This window comes from Notechis scutatus, chromosome 6 (assembly GCF_049901735.1).
Source record: "Notechis scutatus isolate UNSWTSFEM ecotype Mainland chromosome 6, rNotScu1.2, whole genome shotgun sequence".
Classification (NCBI taxonomy): domain Eukaryota; kingdom Metazoa; phylum Chordata; class Lepidosauria; order Squamata; family Elapidae; genus Notechis; species Notechis scutatus.
This window is the reverse complement of record NC_142014.1, coordinates 30,596,583-30,619,893: the sequence shown is the minus strand read 5'-3', so window position 1 is coordinate 30,619,893 and position 23,311 is coordinate 30,596,583. Positions and strand designations below refer to the sequence as shown.

General features: G+C 40.2%; 1 protein-coding gene across 4 annotated transcripts in view; it reads left to right on the top strand.

Annotated features, from left to right (window-relative positions):
* The window catches only part of HGF (hepatocyte growth factor), a 79,397-nt gene extending 56,738 nt beyond the window's left edge, over positions 1-22,659 (top strand). For 2 of the 4 annotated variants that reach the window (XM_087967846.1, XM_087967848.1), the window contains exons 9-18: positions 3,637-3,764; positions 6,736-6,838; positions 9,408-9,547; positions 11,511-11,549; positions 12,976-13,072; positions 14,465-14,542; positions 16,453-16,596; positions 18,883-18,989; positions 20,907-21,052; positions 22,345-22,652. In XM_087967846.1, coding sequence (XP_087823972.1) covers positions 3,637-3,764; positions 6,736-6,838; positions 9,408-9,547; positions 11,511-11,549; positions 12,976-13,072; positions 14,465-14,542; positions 16,453-16,596; positions 18,883-18,989; positions 20,907-21,052; positions 22,345-22,512 — 1,150 coding nt within the window. In that variant the 3' untranslated portion in view covers positions 22,513-22,652. Of the gene's footprint in view, positions 1-3,636; positions 3,765-6,735; positions 6,839-9,407; positions 9,548-11,510; positions 11,550-12,975; positions 13,073-14,464; positions 14,543-16,452; positions 16,597-18,882; positions 18,990-20,906; positions 21,053-22,344 lie in introns of all 4 variants that reach the window. The other 2 variants (XM_087967847.1, XM_087967849.1) reach the window with 2 other exon arrangements.
* Positions 22,660-23,311: the final 652 nt, after the last annotated feature.

Here is a 23,311-nt window from a genome sequence, read left to right as displayed (position 1 = left end):
AGTAATCAATATATAAAAGAGTTGAAAGCTGGTGGGGTCTTATGACTTCCTCTTTTTTTGGAGTATATGTTTTATTTTTATTCATAAAGATTTTGAACACAGTGTATTGTCAGGACATATCATTTACAAAAAAAATCAAGAAGAATACAAACCGAGATATTAACATGTATACGAATAACAATAATAATAGTGTAACAAAGTCATTTTAACTAGATTTCTCTTTATATTATTCTTGTTTATAATTATGTAAATTATATCAACATGTTTATAACTGTAAACCCTCTTTATATTTAATTCGTACATAACAGTAATCTTTCTTTGCCTAATTTCTACCTCTTATCTCTGACCACTCATGAAATCTATTCCATGTTAAGTAATATTCTGTGTCTTCTTTGTCCTTTATTTTTAATGTCCATCTATCCTTATGACTTCCAATCTCGATAGATTTTCTGCTACAATTTCTTCAGAAGTGTAGATGGGCAGATGGGATGTTGGGAACAGTCTCACACCAACCAACTTCTCTTCAAGGGATGACCAAACAGTCTTTCAAAATGAAAAGCTCCACTGAAATTCAACAGGAGGGAAATGGACAGCCATATTTACGTTTTTCCAGAGCTTGAGACTTTTTAATATAACCAGAGAGTTTTTTTTAAGGAGATCCCCCCGAAGATTAGATACTTGGGAAACACAGGGTTAAAGTTTCTAAAGGCATATATTCTGTACAATAGGGTCTGTTTTCCTAATTAAATTAATGAAAAAAACTCAGGGTCTGATTATGTAATACGAATATCCATTCAGAACAATAGCTGGGAGCTTATTTTGGTAGTGTAAACCTGACAGCTGGCGTTAATAGGTTTTAGATGTGATTGAAGTTTGCATGGAATAGGCCAAGTTTTTGCAATAGGCCAAAAATTAGCATAGAACAGAATAGAATACTTTATTGGCCAAGTGTGATTGAATACACAAGGAATTTGTCTTTGGTGCAAATGCCTTCAGTATACATAAAAGAAAAAAGTCGAGTCAAGAATCATCGGGTACAACACTTAATGATAGTCATAGGATACAATAAGCAATCAAATCATATTAGGAAACAGTCAATATAGATTGTAAGGATACAAGCAACAAAGTTAGTCATATAATCACAAGTGGGAGGGGATGGGTGATAAGGAGTGATGAGAAGATTAATAGTGATAGTAATGCAGACTTTGTAAATAGTTGGACAGTGTTGAGGGAGTTACTTGTTTAACTGAGTGATGGCGTTTGAGGAAAAACTGTCATTGTGTCTAGTTGTTCTGGTGTGCAGGGCTCTATAGCGTTCTTTTGAGGGTAGGAGTTGAAACAGTTTATGTCTGGGATGTGAGGGGTCTGTGGATATTTTCACAGCCCTCTTTTTAACTCGTGCAGTATGCAGGTCCTCCATGGAAGGCAGGTTGGAACAAATTGTTTTTTCTACAGTCCTATTTACTCTCTGAAGTTTGTGTCTGTCCTGTTGGGTTGCAGAGCCAAACCAGACAGTTATAGAGGTGCAGATGACAGACTCAATCATTCCTCTGTAGAAACTGGATCAGCAGCTCCTTGGGCAGTTTGAGCTTTCTGAGTTGGTGCATATAGAACATTATTTTTTGTGCTTTTTTGATGATGTTTTTAATGTTAGGTGTCCATTTTTGGTCTTGTGACATGATAGAGCCTAGAAATTTGAAAGTCTAATATTGGTTCTTAAGTTGCTCTTGTTGTAGCCTCCATTCCTAGTGCTGGTTATCTTGAAAACAAATCCATAGGCATATTAACGAATGAAGGCAAATAAAATATACGTGTTCCAGGATAATGTTGATCCAATCTGGGTTGGTCGTCAGGACCAGAGTTTTGGTCTTCCAAGATTTTGGACTCATGCTGGAGCCCATCCTTGGAGAATGTCTCTCTACTGGAATAGGTGCTTTGGGCTATTCTGTGAGTCTTATTGTTGTGGTGCCTTCTTCTTGGTTTGTCTGGTATGTTGATGGTTGGTGATTGGCTGTTGCTGTTGTTTCCTTGGGCTGCCAAGCCCTTGTCTCTTAAGTATCTGATAAGTTGGTGGTAAATCAGCAGTCGTTGACTTGTTAACAAGAGGCCTCTTTTCCAGGCTTCAATCACTTCCCTGGCTGTTTTTGTCCCTGCTCTTCTGACAATCTTAGCAGCTGCAAAATTGAATGTATGTCCTTGTTCATTGCAATGTGAGGCTACCAATGAGTTTGGGTCTCCTTGACTGACTGTTTGCTTGTGTTCTTGCACGTAGACATCTCAAGCAATGCCACACAGTGTAAGACCTGAGAAACTGGATATTTGGGGAGAATATAGGTAGTCGTTGACATACAATCCTTTATTTAGCAAGTGTTTGAAATTAGGATGGCCCTGGAAAAAGTGATTTATGACTGGTCCTTGAACTAACCCAATGCACAATATCTGAGGTCATGTGATCAAACTCATTGGGGAAGCCCTATTCGCTTAACATTCACGCGATTCACATAATGACTGTGGTGATTTGTTCAGCTGGGCCAAAAACAGGCCATCAAATTGGGTGCAATTCATTTGGCCTTGCATAGCAAATGGAACTTCTAGGCCCAATTGTCATGGTAAGTCAAGGACTACCTGTGCGTGTGAAGTTCACGGGACAAAGTAACAAGCCATTTTATGGTGGCCATCTGAGAGTATGGGTGATCCCACTTTCCTTGCATTTTACAAATCGGTCAAAATCATTTTATTTGAACACCTTTTTGGCATTTAGTTGTTCATGGTGTCTCATTATGTTATGTATTTCCCTTTTTTTCCTTTGCTTTGTCTATTATATCTTTTATAGTTTATATCTCTCTGTCTCTCTATCATCTGTATCTCTATCTATCTATCTATCTATCTATCTATCTATCTATCTATCTATCTATCTATCTATCTATCATCTATCTATCTTACAAAGCCAGTGTGGTCTAGTGGGTAAGGCACCTGACTAAATATCAGGAAACCACGAATTCTAGTCCCGCCTTAGAGATGAAAGCCAACTGGATATCTTTGAACCAATCAAAGGTGACTGTGAGTTCTAATCCTGCCTTAGCTATGAAAGCCAGCTGGGTGACTTTGGGCCACTCCCTCTCTCTCTCTCCACCCAATCCACCTCACATGGTTGTTGTTGTGAGGAAAACAGGAGGAGGAAGAATATTGGAAGTGTTCACCGCCTTGAGTTACATGTAAAAAACTAATAAAGTAAAATAAAATCCTCATCTATTAAGAGTCAGATGGGATACAGAACTCAGACAGAAATGTTTTTTTTAAAGCAAGCATCTTGGGCAGCACTGGTTTTACAGTTTCTGGTAACGAATGTATGAAATGGAACTATTTCTGTCAATGTTGCCAAAGCCCAGATTACTACAAATTGAAATAATTTTAGTAGCTGTCTAGCATTTGGAATTTCCTGTTTTACAAAAATGTGTGTGTGTGTGTGTGTGCACTTGCTATTGTTGTTTTAACACATTCATTTTTTTTCTGCAAAACCAAATTAGTGACATGGTTATCAAATAAATTTTCTTGCTTATGGGGGAGAAACACAGCAGTTTGCCAGACATATGTTAGCACATTTATTGTCTTATTATTATCATTATTATTTTGCAGGGATTTGAGAGAGAACTATTGCCGAAACCCAGATGGAGCTGAGGTACCCTGGTGTTTTACGACCAATCCAAATATTCGGATCGGAGATTGTTCCCAGATACCAAAATGCAATACATCCACTGAAAAAGGTAACACCTGCTACGTAGATAAGAAAAAAATTAAAATAATAAGAATAGCATTTAGACTTATATACCACTTCACAGTTCTTTTATAGCCCTCTCTAAGTGGTTTACAGAGTCAGCCTATTGCACCCCACAATCTGGCTCCTCATTTTACCGACCTCGGAAGGTTGGAAGGATGGAAAGTTGAGTCAACCTTGAGCCGGTCAGAATCGAACTGCTGGCAGTTGGCAGAATTAGCCTGTAATGCTGCATTCTAACTACTGTGCCACCAGGAAGGAGAATGAGAAAGAGAATAAGAGGGAGGAAAGGGAGGGAGGGATAACAATACCACTTATATACCATTTCACAATGTTTTACAGCCTTCTCTAAGCAGTTTACAGAGTCAACTTATTGCCCCCGATAATCTGAGTCCTCATTTTACTGACCTCAGAAGGACAGAAGGCTGAGTTGACCTTAAGCCAGTTAGGATCAAACTCCTAACAGCAGGGCAAAGTTAGTCTGCATACTGCATTCTAACCACTATAGGAAGAAGAATGAGAAAGGGAAGAAGGAAGGAAGGAAGGAAGGAAGGAAGGAAGGAAGGAAGGAAGGAAGGAAGGAAGGAAGGAAGGAAGAAGGAAGGAAGGAAGGAGGAAGGAAGGAAGGAAGGAAGGAAGGAAGGAAGGAAGGAAGGAAGGAAGGAAGGAAGGAAGGAAGGAAGGAAGACCATGCTTTTAGATTAGAAAAATTTTCAATCTGCATTTTATTTTGGAAGGAAGGGAAGGGAAGGGAAGGGAAGGGGGAAGGAAGGGAAGGAAGGGAAGGGAAGGGAAGGGAAGGAAGGAAGGAAGGAAGGAAGGAAGGAAGGAAGGAAGGAAGGAAGGAAGGGCCATGCTTTTAGTTTAGAAAAGTTTTCAATCTGCATTTTATTTTGGAAGGAAGGAAGAAAGGAAGGAGTATTCCTTTATTTGGCAAATTTAAGATGTGTAGACCTCAGCTCCAAGAATTTCCCAGCCAGCATCCCGAGGAATGCTTCAAGTTCCCAAGTTTGAGAAACTTTATAGAATCTTTATTTTTTTTAGTGATAGCTGATGGCAGCATCTACCCAAATCTTGACTGATGTTGAAAAAGTTAAGCAGAGTTAGACCTAGCTACTTTCAGGGGAGATCCTAAAATCCCAAACCCAAAGTAACATTTTTAAAAATAAAAATTTGTGGAAGGAGGCATGGGTAATTCACTTTTGGAGTGATGCCAAGAAAGCTTCGTAGACCTGCCTACAAAGCCATCAAGAGCCAAAGTTGACTCAAGGGATTCTTTTATCTAGCTGGTGGTCTCTGGGTTTTAACAAATAAGCAAAGGCACTCCTACAAACTGAAAACCCCTCCGTTTCTGCTGCAGCGTGCTGAGAACATCTGGATTTAAACTGCAGTGCTGAAGATACACTGGCAGATTTCAAATACGTTAATGCATTGGCTGACCTTGTCAAGTTCACAGTCAGCAGAATTACCATTTAAACTGAAACATCTCCAGTCTATCTGCAGGAGATGGCAAGAAGAAGTCACTTACTTATTCCTGGATTATTTATTTAATATCTTGGGACATATTTATTGAGCTCCAGATCTATTCATCAACTACTAGAACAATTAATCAGTGGGATGACTTGTCTCCAGAAGTAGCAGGCACTGCAATGCTGCGAGGTAACAGATAACAGATAATCAGAGTTGGAAGGGACCTTGTAGGTCATCTAGTCCAGTGGTCACCAACCTGTGAGAAAATTTTGGTGGTCCGCAGAGAAATGTCACCTCCAAAGCAATTAATCCAGGCTGCGTGGGAACATAAGGCTTGTGGTGTTTGCATTGTGAACAACATGAATTAGTGAGGGGAGGGGGGAAGGTCGGAGGGGGAGAACTTGCCCCACTCACCCAATGTGCCTGGCCTGGCCACCAGGCTGCTTCTCTCTGCTTCTTTCTTCTTCTGCTTTTGGCTGCACGCAAGGAAAGCAGCAAAAGTCTTTCTTTGTCTCCCTCAACTCTTCCAGAAATGAGTCTTTGGAACCCTGCAAGGCCTCCTGCTCCAAGAGGCTGTGCCGGCAAAGACTCATTTCTGGTGAAGTTTGGGGGAGAGAAAGAAAGACTTCTGCTGCTTCTGCTGCTTTCCTTGCATGAAGCCAAAAGTCTCTCTCTCTCCCTCTGAGAATGGAGCTGGAGACAGTATCCTGCGATCCCAAATTAAGAATGATCGATGGGTAGGAAAATGGGGTGGGGGATTTTCCTGCAGACTTTTTGGGGGGATTTTCCCACGGTCTCTGGTCTGTGGGATTTAAAATTATGAGTTTGGTGGTCCCTGAGGTCCAAAAGGTTGGTGACCCCTGACTATGGAACTAAGGAGGGATTTCCTGACAGTGAGAACAATTAACCAGTGGAACAACTTGCCTCCAGAAGTTGTAGGTGCTTCATCACTGGAGGTTTTTAGGAGGAGATTGGACAACCCTTTGTCTGAAATGGTATGGGGTTTCCTGCCTGAGCAGGGGGTTGGACTAGAAGACCTCCAAGATCCCTTCAAATTCTGTTATTTTGTTATCCTTCCTTCCTCCCTTCCTCCCTCCCTCCCTTCCTTCTCCATCACTGGAGGTTTTTAAGAAGAGATTGGACAGCCACTTGTCTGAAATGGTCTAGTCTTTCTTGCCTAAGCAGGAGGTTAGACTAGAAGACCTCCAGGGTCCCTTCAAACTCTGTTATTCGGCTATTCTGACCTCACTTGAACCCATCTGCCTATGGATTTTTACACATTCATTCATATGCCCTATTAAAGTATCAATCGACCTGTATTTCTATGCTATATTAACTTGAACAAGGTAAGGTGTACTCTATAATGTAAACATTTTCGAAGTTGAGTTAAGGAATATCCAGAAAGAATTTCTGTATCTCAAATGGCAGCAATGATAATACAAGGGTTTCTCTTAACTAACTTGATTTTTCTTTTAAACCAAAACACACAGATTGTTTCCGAGGGAATGGGACAAACTATATGGGCAATTTAGCCCAGACACGGTTCGGCTTGACTTGCTCCATGTGGGATAAAAACATCCAAGATTTAAGAAGGTATGTACATCCATCCATCTATCCATCCATCCATCCATCCATCCATCCATCCATCCATCCATCCATCCATCCATCTATCTATCTATCTATCTATCTATCTATCTATCTATCTATCTATCTATCTATCTATCTATCTCTTTCTCTCTCTCATCTATCTGTTTGTCTATCATCTGTCTGTCTGTCTGTCTATCTATCTATCTATCTATCTATCTGTCTATTATCTATCTATCTATCTATCTATCTATCTATCTATCTATCATCCATCTATCTGTCGCTCTTTCTTTCTCTCTCTGTCTCTATCATCTATCTGTCTGTCTGTCTGTCTGTCTGTCTGTCTCTATCTATCTATCTATCTATCTATCTCTATCTATCTCTATCATATCATATCTGTCTGTCTGTCTGTCTGTCATCTATTATCTATCTATATTTGATTTCTATAGCCACCCATCTCAGCAAAAAACCCAGGGCAGCTCACAATTCAGAAACACGTATTAAAATTGCAATCTTAAAAAGCAATGTAAAACAATGAGAACAATAAGGAGCATTAAAACATTGCAAGAACTTTAGAATCCACCATGCTGCATTTCCTCTTTTGAGTCAGATTTCATAGGTGAATCTTTTTAAATCAAGGCTGTGTATCACACCTGGCTTGCTTATTGCAGTAAAGTTTAGCATTTCTGCAAGGAAGCTAAAGCAGGTGAGATTCCTACATCCTATTTGATCATTCCTCTGTGACAAGCCAGGATTAAGAGACAGGGATTGGTCCAGATTTATTTCAGAACTAGCTTTGTTGGAATCCAGGTTTCTCTGAATTAAATGCAACCATCTTCTTGAATGTGGTTGGCACAAAGCTATTCCTTCCTCATGTGATGATCAGCTGGGCTGACCTTTACATAAATTCACTTTTGAATACACAATGTTCTTTTGTGAGTTTCTCCAGTACACTTATGAAAGCCAACTCACAATTCTTTCACCACACTCACACCAAGACACACTCACTTCTAAGACACATGCATTTTCCCCCCAATCATAACATCTTGGCCTCAAATGTGAGAAGTGACATCATAAATTTCTTCTGCAGGGTTATTTGGTAGAAGCGTTTAATTTAAAGTGGTTTTTATTTGTGGGGAAGGATTTTGCTATTTATTGCTTTCCATCTCAAAGAGCACAAAATGTGTGCACATCTGCATTTCAATAGATATTTTTAAAGTTCATGGTTATACAACAAGTGGCTTGTTTTGTCACTCTTGATTTCTATTTCTTCTGTCCTAATTTTCCTCTGACATTTCTCTGGCTTCTGCGGTTCTTGGGTTTACAAATAGATTTGCATCATGTTTTTATTTAAGATTGTCTCAAAACCCAACCAGGTTCATTGAATAACCACATTGTGAATTAGATAACATGTATACTCCTGTTTTCATAATAATTCTAGTAATTTTTTAAAAAAATGTATGAATGAAAACTAGAATAAACTAATAACCAGGAAGAGAGATAAAGAGGAAAAGGAGAGGTAGAAATAGAAGGGCAGTAAGATATAAAGAAGAAAGGAAAACAAAAATATATACAAAGAGTTACTTCCAACTTCTTCTTCCAAGGATATAAGAAACACCTTCAGCTCTTAGTTTAACATGCAATACACTGTCTATTTCCCCCCCAAAAGAGGGAAAATCTTTTCCCACCTAAATTTTAACAATCATCAACTCCATTATGTTATAAATTGACTTTTCTTATTTCCTGGCAAAAGTCCATAAAAGGCTTCCAATTGTAGGTAAATTGTAAGAGAAGAGGCAGGCAGAGCTGAGGGTGGAGTGAAGAATGTCAGCAGTTTAGGGTTATGGCGCTTCCACATGTGCTCCAAGTCCAACTTTGAATCTTGGATCCTGTTGACCCTTATCTGGCACCAATTTAGTATTGAATTTTAGCTGACCAGATTCTTGTGTATAAGCTTGAAGAAATCTTCTATGCTGCAACCCTGTGAATAGACCTGATTCTTTATGCCTGACATACATTTTTTCACAAGAACCATTTATTTAGCTATCATTGGCAGTTTTGTCATCTCTCTCTCCCCCTCCCTCTCTTCTATCTGTCTGTCTGTCTGTCCGTCCATCCATCTATCTATCATTATCTATCTATCTGGCAGTCTGTCTGTCTGTCTGTCTAATTTTCCACATTTCTCAAAGAACGACTGTGGATGGTATACCATAAAATGCTAAAATATAAAGCAGTAGATATTTTTTAAAAAGTTAAAAATTAAGAGGAGGTGGGACATTAACATTATTTTAATTATTCCAATTAAATTGATGGTTGCCAAATAGCCTATGCCTAGGAATCTTCTCAACTAACTGTCTGAACCCGAGTTAAATAAAGGCCAATCAAATTCAAGGAGAGGTTGGACTTTGTTCACTTGCAGCTACGTTGAGATTCTAGGTTGATTCATCTTTTCACACTGCCTCCCAGTTCTTTCTCCCACGGTTAGGATTATACGGTATACATTTCTGCAATAACGTGTATGCTTCTGAAAAAGTGGGGATCTTAGGGCTGTGTGTGTGTTTTTTCGTTCCCCTTCTAGGCACCTCCCTATATATAAAGACCTAGATATAAGCAAGGTGAAGAAAAATTACTGTCGCAATCCAGATGACGATGCTCACGGCCCTTGGTGCTACACCAGCAATCCTAAAATGCCTTGGGACTACTGTCGTATATCTAGATGTATGTATTTGGGTCACTCCGAAGGAGCTGGAATCGCCTAATTAAAAGGCATTGCAATGATAAGAATTATGCCTAGTGGTTGTTGATCGACATAAGACAAGGACGAAAATAAGCAAGCATTTGTGTTGTGACATCATGTTGTGGTTATTTTGACATCACTGCTGTTTGAAGTGGCTCTGGACAAACAATACTGCTATTTGTTGTGCAAATCCCCCTTCACATTCTGAGATTCTCCATGAGGGAGTTTAAAATATTCACATTCTGAGATTGTCCACTGGGGAGAAACAGCTGAGCAGCTAGTAATTTAGCAACAGCCCTTAGACTTATATACCACTACACACTGCTTTGCAGCCCTCTCTAAGCTGTTTACAAAGTCACCATATGGCCCCTAACAATCGGGTCCTCATTTTACCGACCTCGGAAGAATGGAAGGCTGAGTCAACCTTGAGCTAGTCAGGATCGAACTGCTGGCAGCAGGCAGAGTTTGCCCGCAATGCTGCATTCTAACCACTGCGCCACTGCAGCGGAGATAGCAAGAACACTAAGACTTATATACCGCTTCACAGCCCCCTCTAAACGGTTTACAGAATCAGTGTATTGTCCCAACAATAAGGGCCCTCATTTTACCAACCTCAGAATGATGGAAGGCTGAGTCAACATTGAACCAGTGAGAATCAAACTGCTGACAGCTGGCAGTCAGCAGAAGTGTCCTGCAATACTGCATTCTAACAACTGAGCCACTTTGGCAGAGATAGCCATAGCACTAAGACTTATATACTGCTTCACAGTGCTTTACAGCTCTCTCTAAGCAGTTTACAGAGTCAGCCTATTGTCCCCAACAGTCTGGGTCCTCATTTTACCGACCTTGGAAAGAGGGAAGTCAACCTTGAGCTAGTCAGGATTGAACTGCTGGCTGTGGGCAGAGTTAGCCTGCAATACTGCATTCTAACCACTGCGCCAACAGTTACTCCTCCGGTAATCTTCATGATTGACATTATAGTAGGAAGGATCTAAACTTGATAATCTGAAAAGGAGAAATTAAAGTGTTGTGGGATTATTTAAGAGATTTCTAGTAGTCAGAGATGCAATAGTTGCAACAGTGTCATTCGAAATGGTTTGGGCACTGATGAAGGAGGATGCAGGAATTACGACTTCAGCAACAGAGTGGTCAATGTCTGGAATATTCTACCTGACTCTGTGGTTTCTTCCCCAAACCCCAAAAACTTTAACCTTAGACTTTCTACTGTTGACCTCACCCCTTTCCTAAGAGGTCTGTAGGGGGCATGCATAAGCACACCAATGTGCTTACAGTCCCTGTCCTATTGTTCCTTTTATTTTTCTTATTCATAACTATGTTTTTACTTATACCTATTATCTTGTAAGCAATTGACAAACCAAATTAAAACAAAACCAAAAAAACAAAACAAATCAGATTGTTCTTCTCAGTAAATGTTTGTCCAAAGACAGGCAGTCCTTGACTTACAACACTTCATTTAGTCACCATTCAAAGTGGCAACGGCACTGAAAAAAAAGTGACTTATGGCCATTTTTTACCCCACACATGGCCATTACAACTTCCCCATGGTCACGTCAACAAAATTCAGGTGCTTGGTAACTGACTCAGATTTATGACAATCACCAGGGGTCTCCTTTTGCGACCTTTTCCAACAAGCAGAGTCGATGGGGAAGCTAGATCCACTTAACGACTGCAATAATTCACTTAACCAGTGTGGCAAGAAAGGTCATAAAATGGGGCAAAACTCACTTAACCAATGTCTCGCTTAACAACAGAAATGTTGGGCTGAATTGTGGTCATAAGTCAAGGACTACCTGTATTGATGAAAGGAGGGATTCTTGAATGTTTGTCACGGAACAAGGCAGTAGAGAGCTCTCATTTGCATGATATGTTTCTTGTTATTAAATGAAGTTATCTCAACGTGATTGCATTGTGTTGTCTTTTTAGGTGACAATGAACCAGTTTCTATGATGAGCAGTTTAGACAGTAAGTAATCAGAACCTTTCATGATGAGGTTGTCTGGGAGGGGTGGTGAATGATGACCCAAATAATGACACAATCTCATAGATGAATGTCTATGGAGATTCTCAAGTCATCCAGGTCATGGTTGTCCCAAAGATGCTTTTTTTTGGAGAAGCAACTGGACTTTCCTTATTTTTCATCCAAGAAGCTTCTGGCTGGATGGTGGAGGATGAAAGTCCACATTCTGGACAGAGAGGATCGCTGGTTTGAAAGAGGGGTCAAGGAGGCCATCTACATTAAGATTCAAAAGGTCTATCTCAACAGAGGGAGAGAGAGATGACACCACATATCTCCTTTTAGATGACAGTCCTTTTCAGCAGTCCCAAGAAGATTCCATCCATTCATCTATTCAACCATCCATCCATCCATTTTCTGTCTGTCTGTCTCTCTCCCTCCCTCTCGCCACCTACCTGCCATTCTCTCTCTTTCATTCTTTCTCTCTATCATCTCTTCTCTCTCTCTCTCTCTCTCTCTCTCTCTCTCTCTCTCTCTCTCTCTCTCTCTCTATATATATATATATATATATATATATATATGTGTGTGTGTGTGTGTGTGTGTGTGTGTGTCTGTCTGTCTGTCTGTCTGTCTGTCTGTCTGTCTGTCTGTCCATCTGTCTGTCCCAATGACTCTCAGAAAGAGTACTAATGACCAGATGACTTCAAGGAATATAAATCCTTTCATCGTCCACCATTCAGTCAGAACTGAAGAAGCTTCTTGGAGGAGAAGTGAAACGTCTTCAAGGAAAAACAAAGTCCAGTTGCCTTTTGAAAAAAAAAACATATTTGGGATATATCACAGATAAAAACTTAGTAAATCATGACATCATGACTCAATCAACAATGCCATTACAATGTGCTGATGGTGATGATAATGATGATGATGATGATATGTTATTTTTTTTATGACTGGACTTGGTTATGGATCTAACCCTAAGTGGCCTTTACATTAGTCCAATAAACAAGAAGATATGGAACCCAGTGTAATTGAGAAAACTCTAAACAAGATTAGGTATATTATCGTTGGTTATCTTTTTCTTTGGTTTAGTTTTGATTTAGACAATTTAATACAGGAGTCGTTGGAATGGTTAAAGCAAGGGTCTTCAAATTTGGCAAGTTTAAGACTGGTGGACTTCAACTCCCAGAATTCCTGAGCTAACATGACTGGAGGAGGAATTCTGGGAGTTGAAGTCCACCAGTCTTAAAGCTGTCAAGTTTGAAGACCCCTGGGTTAAAGGCTTACAGAATATATAATCTATGTATATGTTATATGCATATAACCAAATGTCTTTGGTTACTTATTAGCTTTTAGAAGTTTGAACATAGTTCTATAAAGTGGTGAATTTTCATTTGGGGATTCTACGTAACCCCCTAATCAATTATCAATATTCCAGTTCCCATCATCCCTTGTGCTTCGACAAAGCACCTACGAGTCGTGAATGGGATCCCAACACAACCCGATAAAGGATGGATGGTCAGCTTGAAAGACAGGTGAGAACCGAGGCATAGCTCTCTTCTCTATGTTGATTCCAGGGGTGGGATTCTAACTGGTTCGGACTGGTTCGGATGAACCCCTTGCTCCGAAGATCAGCTGGCAGTGAACCGGTTCGCTGCAACAAGCATGTGGGCCCGCTCACCCAGCCTTACTCTTTCCGATCACATTGTTTCTCTGACACATCATTCATTTCACCCTTGACCCTGGTTTTCCCCCCACCCTCTGGATGTACATTCTCCAATGAGACACATCCATAGCCAAGAGTCATCAATCATGTTAACCAGTAATAATTTTGCGCACCAACAGCTTCGTCTGCCAAGGCGATTATCTGAAGCATTTAAGGAATGCACTGCTTTCCCCCACTCCCTTTCTGCTGGCAACTAAAAAACCCAAAGGAGTATTTTTTAGTTGACAGTAAGAGCTTTTTAAAATATGGAGCGTGCAGATGGAGCATGCGTTTAGTGTGTTTGGTGCGGGAAGCGTGCGCGCGCTAGAAGCATGCGATCACCGAACCGGTTGTTATACCGGTGGAATCCCACCCCTGGTTGATTCCCTCCATGGTCATCAAAACCAAAATACAAATTATGCATCAGATGATTTTTTTTTTTTTTTTTGAGGTCTAGAAATGCCAGTTTTTGATTGTGTCGCAACTAAAATTCTTTGCATTTTTATTCGAGAAGCCAATTGTTCAGTCTTGAGGAACAACTATTCAAGGATTGTTTCTCAGGTCTCTGTGTGGACCATTGCAATCTTTTCTCAACTTATTGTCTTGGGTATTGCCTAGTTCCTGTCCATGAACCCGAATTAGCAATGCCACCTTAAAATTTTGGACATTACAATTGTCCTCTTGGTTGACTGTCAGATAAGCAATGTATTGTTTACATTCCTCTAGACATGTCCAAGCAAAATCTGCTTCCATCAGTGGCTAAAGTAAAATGTAATCCTCAACTTACATCAGTTCATTTAGTGACCATTTAAAGTTACAACGGCACTGAAAAAGTCACATAGTGACCATTTTTTCACACTTATGACCATTGCAGCATCCCCAGGGATCCAAATCCAGATGTTTGGCAACTGACTCATATTGATGGCTGTTGCAATGTGCCGGGGTCATGTGATCTCCTTTTGTGACCTTCTGACAAGCAAAGTCAATGGGGAAGCCAGATTCACTTAACAACCACGTCAGTAACTTAACAACTGCAACTCACTTAACAACTGTAGCAAGAAATGTCATAAAATGGGGAAAAATTCACTCAACCGTCTTGCTTGGCAACAGAAATTTTGGCTTCCATTGTGGTTGTAAATCGAGGACTACTGCATGATATAAATGGGAAGCTCATATAAGCAGATTGGCCCCCAAATAATTGTTCATTCCTTGGTTTCTCCAGCAGGGGCAGACATTTCTGTGGCGGTTCACTGGTGAAAGAGGATTGGGTCCTAACAGCCAAACAGTGCTTCCTCTCTCGGTATCTATTTCACTTTTTATAAGATCTTCTAGCAGGATCCCACCTTTTACAGTTGGCCCCTGGGTAGAAATGTTGGTTTTCTGACATCGCAAAAAAAAGGCAGTGGGAAGGGAGGGATAAAGGTTAAATTATTCCCAACTTTTATAACAGGGGTGTTGTGGTTAGCTGGCAGCAGGTGCGGATGGCTGAGGAGAGCGAGGACTCAGATGAGGGACTAAGACCATTAGGGAGTGGACTGCTGCCTTCAGAGGTTGTGGGGGCTGGCAGCAGCGATGAAGAGGTTCCTGAGGGGCCTGTGCCAAGTGCACGTGCATGCAGGACTGCTTGTAGGAAAGAGAAGCTGCAGTAGCATGGGTGACTCGGGAGTAAGGCTGCAAGGTAATGCCCCCTCCTTCAAGAAGATAAAAGCCAGCTGTGAATCGGACGTTCTTTGCAGGAAGCAAAGACATTTTGAAACTCAGCCTTGTGGACATTACAGTTGGCATTGGAAGACTCTTGTGTTGTGAAATATTTCTTATCTGTTATTCTTGGCAGCCTCGCACAGTTTTGGCGAGGCTTGTGCTTATCAAAGTTAATTAGTTTGCAGCAGCCTTTTAACCAGGGATTCGTAAGAATCATTAAAAGGTTTCTGTTCCCTTTGGTTCAAGTTTGTTTTATTGGACAAGGGTTTGGGTCAGAACAAGGGGTGTCAAATTCAAGGCCTGCAAGCCAAGTCTGGCCCGCAAGTTGCTTGGATCTGGCCCATGTGGGCACCCTGGAAACAGCGAAGGACCGGCCCGCGGTGCCTCTGCCAGTGAAAATGGAACTCGAGAAGGCCCCCTGTGGTCCCCCCAGTCCCATTTTTGGCCGCGATGGTCTCCTATAGCCCTCTGCCAATGAAAATGGAGCCTGGGGAGGCCATCATAGCTGAAAACAGAGCCCAGGCAGGCAGCATGCTGGCAGAGGGCTGCAGGAGGCCATCATGCTGAAAACGGAGCCTCGATAAGTGATGCCGAGTTAACCATGCCCACCTCAGCCATGCCCACCTGACCCCTCCAAGGTCAAACACAACTCTGGTGTGGCCCTCAATGCAATCGAGTTTGACACCCCTGTTCTAATACAATGCAACTCTGGACTATTCAGAGCATTTGAGTAGAGAACCGTTATTTTAGTTTGTGATGGTGGTGAATATCTGCAGTTGGGTGGAGGACGAAAGTGGAGGTTCATTCTTCAAGCTTGTGGGTTGGTTTCTGAACATTTTATTACCTGGCTAGGTAACATCTTCAGGGGAGTTTAGGGGAGGCCAGTGTCGGTGTTCTTCTGCTGATAAGGGCTTCATGTGGGCAGGAGGTCTTGTGATGGAAGGATCACATCAAGTGAGAATCTAGTGATGGGTCGTGTGTGTGTGTGTCACATCATATGAGGGTCTTGTGAGGGTCACATTTTTGTGAATTTTCTTGGAAATGTCCTGCTTTTCTAGATGAACCCATATCTAGACAAGTCTCCTTTTTCTTGGTTGAAGCTCGATCTAGGAACTGGACACATTTTTATTCAATAACGGTAGGGTTTAAACTATTCGCACTGGTGTTGTTATAGTTCAAGGTCTGTTCAGAGTGAAAACCCAAGAGGTTAGTCCAGATGGCACCATTTTCACAGCGTGAACTGCTGGAATAGTTCCAGTTTCCACTTCGGGAGACTAAAATATGGCAACAGCCTTATGATTTCAGTGATTTATTTTGTTTGGGGGTGGGGAATGAACTGACCCCTGCTTAAGCTACCTTTGTTTAAATTGAGCAATGGTTATCTAAATAGATCACGACAAAGCAAATAAGCAGAATGAGCAGTCTGTGGCGGGGAGCCTATCTAATCTATCTTCCATCCTGGTTTATTTTTTTATTGACCCCTAATCCAATTATGTTTGCTTTCTTTAGGCATAACCTCAAAGACTATCAGGCTTGGCTTGGTATCCATAATGTGGAAAGAGCTCATGAAGAAAAGCATAAGCAAGTTCTAAATATTTCCCAGTTGGTCTACGGGCCTGAAGGATCGGATATAGTTTTACTGAAGCTTTCCAGGTGGGTTGAAGTTACGCTAATATTTCATAGGCAATTCTCTGTTTGTTGGATTTAATGGAAGGGTGAAACCATGCTACTGAAGGCTGCTGAAGGCTTTAAGTTGCATGCAATCATAAAGAGTGTTGTCCAGGTCTGTCCAAAAAGTCAAATTGTCACTCACCATCGCAATCATAAAGAGTGTTGTCCAGGTCTGTCCAAAAAGTCAAATTGTCACTCACCATCGCAGAAAGGATGCAGAGAGGAGCAATGAAGATGATTAGGAGACTGGAGGCTAAAACATATGAAGAACGGTTACAGGAATTGGATATGTCTAGCTTGATGAAAAGAAGGACTATGGATGATATAATAGCTTCTAATATTTGAGGGGCTGCCCCAAAGAAGAGGGAGTCCAGCTATTCTCCAAAGCACCTGAAGGCAAGAAAAAGAAGCAATGGATGAAACTAATCAAGGAGAGAAGCAACCTAGAAATAAGATAAAATTTTCTAACAGAACAATTAATCAGTGGAATAGCTTGGCTTCAGAAGTTGTGGGTGCTCCATCACTGGAGGATTTTAAGAAGAGATTGGACAGTTACTTGTCTGGAGTGGAATAGGGTTTCCTGCTTGAGAAGATTGGAACAAGGTCTCTTTCCAACTCTGTTATTCTGTTAATGGAAGATTTGCCTTTTTGAATACTCCTCCTCCATAGATACCTTTGGCATCCTAATGTAATAATGTCCCTGGAAGGGATGGGCCTGCATTGGGGTCTAATAATTATCCCTTTTGGAGTTTTGCTGCAAACGTTGATGTGCTTGGGGAGATTGTGTGCTCTGAAAAGGATGAGAACTATGTCAGAGGTTCAATCATACTGGACAAGTCTCATCAGAGGAATCCCACAAAGAGCACCTTTCCTTTAAAAAAATATGATGAGATGTAAATTACCGCCACCTATACTCACTCGGTTGTCACTCAGATCAACAAGCACTGCACTAAATGTTGGAATTCCTGGACCAGAATGGGACAACTTGCTGCATCAAACTCACTACAGCCAACTTGCCATGGGCAACTTACCACAGCCATGAGCCAACTCTCCATGGCCAACTAGCTATGGGACAACTTGCCATGGCCAACTCTCTATGGAACAACTTGCCATGGGACAATTTAACAATTCAATTTAATTATTTAAAATAAATAAAACAATATTTTAATTTTTGCCTTTTCATTTTGTCCCTCCTTTCCTTAATGATTCTATTCCATCATTTCTTTGATATTAGTGTGACGCTTGTCCTGCAGCAAATTGTCCTGCGGTGAGTTGTCCATGGCAAGTTGGCTCTTTGCGAGATGGCCATACTGAGTTGGCTGTAGCAAGGTGGCTGTGGTGAATTGTCATAGACCCCATTCTGGACATCTGGTGAACAATGGACTGTAGGTGTCATGCCCCTGGTGGAATCTGATTCTGAGGGGGAGGTCAAGCAGCTGACAGGGAGGGGGAGTGTGGCTCCGGTGGCTGTGGAAGAAACTGGGGAAGGGCACAGTCCGGCTGGGCATTCAGAGGAAGACCCAGGCCCACCCTCTCTTCATCCTAGGGCACACAGGGAAGAATGGAGAAGGGAGCAACATGGCTTATGGGGGGCGAAAAGGGCCCTGATTCCCTTCATTAGCTGCAGCTGGGAAAACAGGATTTAAAAAGGGTGTTTGCACACAGCACCTTGCTGGAAGTAAAGTGTGAATTATCTTTGCTTGTCAAATCTTATCTGGGTTCTGGCATCCTCCCATCTGTGTGTGTTTCGTTATCTTTTGAAGTCTGCAATTCCTTATCCTGTCCTGTCTCGTTAATTGCGTGGTTTGTGTTGATTTTTATTTATAATTTATATGTACTTTGGGTTCAGACTTAATTTCTTCCCTTTAAAAACTGTTCTTGGGAGAGTTTTTTCTCCAGCCGATGATAACTGGACATTGGGGGCCAACTTTTACCTACTTTTGTCACTTTGTTGCTTTTGTGCCACGCCCCAGGTTATCACAGTAGGGCTCTGGATTGTTGGTTGAGCAACTAGGGCCAGCTACTGGAAGGAAAGGTGTTTACCCTTTGCATCTTACATCCTGCAACAATACCTTGTAACACCATGTAACATCCATATCTGCATATCCCAGGTCCTTGGGAAGAACTTGATTAGAGGATGAAAATCCCAAATCCAGTCTTACCACCTGGCTGGCTATGCAATGCATCATAAGAATCTGATGTCTTCATCTGATTTGAAAAGATATGTTACATTTGCCTACTTATTCCCATAAATGTCTTCTTCTTTAGACCTGCAGTAAGCAATAACGCCGTAGCTATTATCCGCCTGCCCATTTCTGGTTGCACCATTCCAGATGGGATCACGTGCAGTGTTTATGGATGGGGACACACAGGAAGTAAGTAATTCAAGTTTGGGACAGACCGTCTTTCCCCCAGATCCTAGTTTGTTTGTTGGACCCAGAAATCAGATCAAGACCTTGTCTGAAATCTACAAGAGCTGCCTAGAATGATTTTTCTTCTGATCACATAAGACTTTCGCGATGAAATATGTGCGATCATTCTTTGAACTAACTTTGGGTTTGATCGGGCCAGGGTAAATGATGTGTTCATTTGTACAGCAGGTGACAAGGTAGGTTGGCTTGGTTGCTCAACATTGTGACACTGGTGAAGTGGGCATAGCAGCACCTGCATTTTCTCTGTCATGTGAGAAAAGTATATCTTTTTTTAGAATTTTTTTTTTAATTTTGACAACAAACATTGACAAATACAAACATAAAACATCAAATAAAACCATCTTTCCATTGTATAGTGTATCGGTTGGTACATATCTTTTGTGCAGATATCAACAGTTTCTGAGTTTAAATTAAAATTCATATTATATAGATCAACTATGCATAATATATTATATTATTATCAAATCATTATTAGGGTCATTATGGGGTCATTATTATTACAAATTCACGTCATCCTTTTCAAGCAAATCTCAACTTTTACAAAGCCTAGTTCATAATATCATTCATTTCATTGTGATCAATTGTAACATATCATTACATTGTCTTATCTTTACTATTATGTTATATTTATATTATAATGTATCTTTTTTTGTATTTTCTTATCTAGCCATTGATAAAATAAATCCCATATCTAATAATATTCTTAATCTTCTTGCTCTCTAATTTCTAATGTCCATTTACTCATTTCTGCACATTCTATTATTTTCTTAATCACTTCCTCTTCTATCAGAATTTTTTCACTTGAGAAAAGTACATCTTGAGTGGTGCGGTAGCCTAGAGGTGAAGCTGTCGCCTAACAATCAGGAGGCTGTGAGTTCGATCCTAAGTGGAGGCAGATATTTCTCTCTCTGGGCACAATGAGAATGTATCTGCTGAACAAAACTCCATATTGGTGACAGGAAGGGAATCCGGCCAATAAACACTCAGCTCCATTCTGTTGCCCAGACTCCACTCCGCAAGGGATTATGGGGTCATTAAAAGATGAAAAGGGGGAGGAAGAGGATGATGATGATGATGATGATGATAAAAGTACATCTTCCTTCCTTCTCCTGTACTTACCACTTTCTGTAGAGAGACAATCGAGAGCATCCTGTCACATTGCATTACTGTCTAGTTTGGAAGCATTACTGCTTCAGACAGGAAGGCGGTGCAGAGAGTGGTGAGGACAGCAGAAAATATTATTGGGAGTTCACTTCCTTCTATCCAAGGCATGGCGTATAAGGGATGCTTGAGCAGGGTCCACAGGATTGTCTGGGATGCTGCACATCTTTTTCATGACCTCTTTTCCTTGTTACCTTCTGGGAGGGGGATTTGTGGTATCTGAAGCAGAACATCCAGATTCAGCCATAGTTTCATTCCATATAGTGTCAAGCTTGTGAACTCTCAAATTCCCTCTTTCTGCTATGTATTCAAAATGGACAGTGATACACACAGAGAGAGACATAATATGTGTAAAGGCGTGCGTGTGCGTATGTGTGTGTGTGTGTGCGTAGCAAGTGTATATGTCTGTAATGTATGTATATGGGTAGATATATGCTTCCTTTTGAGAGCAGGCAACAGAATTTCATTTTTAATGTGGGCCAGTGTGCTCAGAGTCAAAAAATGACAATAGAACTTGCCTTGCCTTGTCATGGATGGGAGTAGAGTGTGCATAAGAGAAAGTATTATCTTTTGGGACATTGATAGATCATCATAATTTCTTTCTCTGTGGTCTCTAAGAGTTGACCATGATTTGATAGCCCCAAATCAATCAATCAATGAGATGGAGTAAAGAACAGTTATTTCTCTTCAAAATTACAGCAAGAAATTTTGATGGGCAACTTCAGGAAGCAAATATGATCATGATGGGGAACGAACGCTGCATTCAAGATTTTGGAGGAAACGTAGTCCTGAAGGAATCCGAAATGTGCGCTCGAGCTGAGAGCATCGGCAGTGGAACTTGTGAGGTACAATAGCAATAGCACTTAGACTTATATACCACTTCACTCTGCTTTACAGCCCCTCTCTAAGCGGTTTACAAAGTCAGCATATTGTCCCCAACAATCTGAGTTCTCATTTTACTGACTTCAGAAGGATGGAAAGCTGAATCAACCTTGAGTTAGCAAGATTCGAACTGCCAAATCACTGGCAGTCAGCAGTCAGCAAAAGTAGCCTGCAATACTCTATTCTCCATTGTGCCAGTACAGCTCATAGAATAGAATAGAATAGAATAGAATAGAATAGAATAGAATAGAATGGAATGGAATGGAATGGAATGGAATGGAATGGAATGGAATGGAATGGAATGGAATAGAATAGAATAGAATAGAATAGAATAGAATAGAATAGAATAGAATAGAATAGAATAGAATAGAAAATATGGAATAGAATAGAATAGAATAGACTCTATTGAGAATAGAATAGAATAAGAATAATAGAATAAGAATAAGAATAAGAATAAGAATTGGAATGGAATGGAATGGAATGGAATATAGAATGGAATAGAATAGAATAGAATAGAATAGAATAGAATAGAATAGAATAGAATAGAATAGAATCTATTGAGAATAGAATAGAATAAGAATAATAGAATAAGAATAAGAATAAGAATAGAATAGAATAGAAAATAGAATAAGAATAGAATAGAATAGAATAGAATAGAAAATATGGAATAGAATAGAATCTATTGAGAATAGAATAAGAATAGAATATAATAATAGAATAGAAAAAGAATAGAATAGAATAGAATAGAATAGAATAGAATAGAATAGAATAGAATAGAATAGAATAGAATAGAATAGAATAGAATAGAATAGAATAGAATAGAATAGAATAGAATAGAATAGAAAATATGGAATAGAATAGAATAGAATATAAAATATGGAATGGAATAGAATAAGAATAGAATAGAATAGAAAGTATATAAAATAGAATAGAAAGAAAATAGAATAGAAAAAATAGAATAGAATAGAATAGGATATAAAATATGGAATAGAATAGAATCTATTGAGAATGGAATAAGAATAGAATAGAATAAGAATAATAGAATAAGAATAGGATATAGAATAGAATAGAAAATATGGAATAGAATAGAATAGAATAGAATCTATTATCAAGATTAATTTGCCATCAAGCGTTCTTATGCTACTGTTATACATACTACAGGCGAGTCCTTCCTTGTTTTACAATTAGTTTTTCTCGTCTTAATCTCTCTTCCATAAATGCATCGATGCAATTTGTCTTGTTTTTATCTTACTAGCGGGATTACGGTGGCCCACTGGTCTGTGAACAGAATAGAATCAAGATTGTAGTGGGAGTGATTATCCCTGGACGAGGATGTGCAGTTCCCAAACGGCCCGGGATTTTCGTCAAGGTGGCTTACTACTCCAAATGGATACACAAGATCTTAATGACATACAGGTCATAGCTGAAGAACCCCACCAAGGGGGTGGTGGAAAAAGCCAGTTCTAGGGACACTGAAGGAAAGTGGGAAATTGCATTGAGAAAATTTGGACTTTTCTGGGAAAAACAAAATGGTCGTCCATCAAATATTAACTTGATAATAGTCAAGTTTAATAGATGTTTGTGGCTCTTCTTGTCCCATTCTGCCTCTGGCTGCGTTGCGTGGGGTAAGCCGAACGCCGTGACTTATTTCCTGAATATACTTGAAAAGGAAAAGCGAAATCTGCTAACATGGTGGCCGGATAAATGCACATTTTCTACACTTAGCCCAGGTTTTTCTTCTTCTTCTTCTTCTTCTTCTTCTTCTTCTTCTTCTTCTTCTTCTTCTTCTTCTTCTTCTTCTTCTTCTTCTTCTTCTTCTTCTTCTTCTTCTTCTTCTTCTTCTTCTTCTTCTTCTTCTTCTTCTTCTTCTTCTTCTTCTTCTTCTTCTTCTTCTTCTTCTTCTTCTTCTTCTTCTTCTTCTTCTTCTTCTTCTTCTTCTTCTTCTTCTTCTTCTTCTTCTAGGCTGCTGGTTAGGAGAGCTTGTTAATAGGCGTAAACACCCCATGAAATTTGCAGAATTGTCCCTTTCCTACACCCAGCTCTGAACTCATCTTTAAGATGCCATGAAACATGTACATAAGTCAGGGACAATGTTATCTCGTATATTGTTTCATTGAGCTTGGATTCCTTTATTGGACACTTTCTGGATGTGTGACCCGGTTGAGCAATTAATTCACAAAGTCCATTCTATAGTGAGAGTGAAAGTTATCCCAACAAAGAGA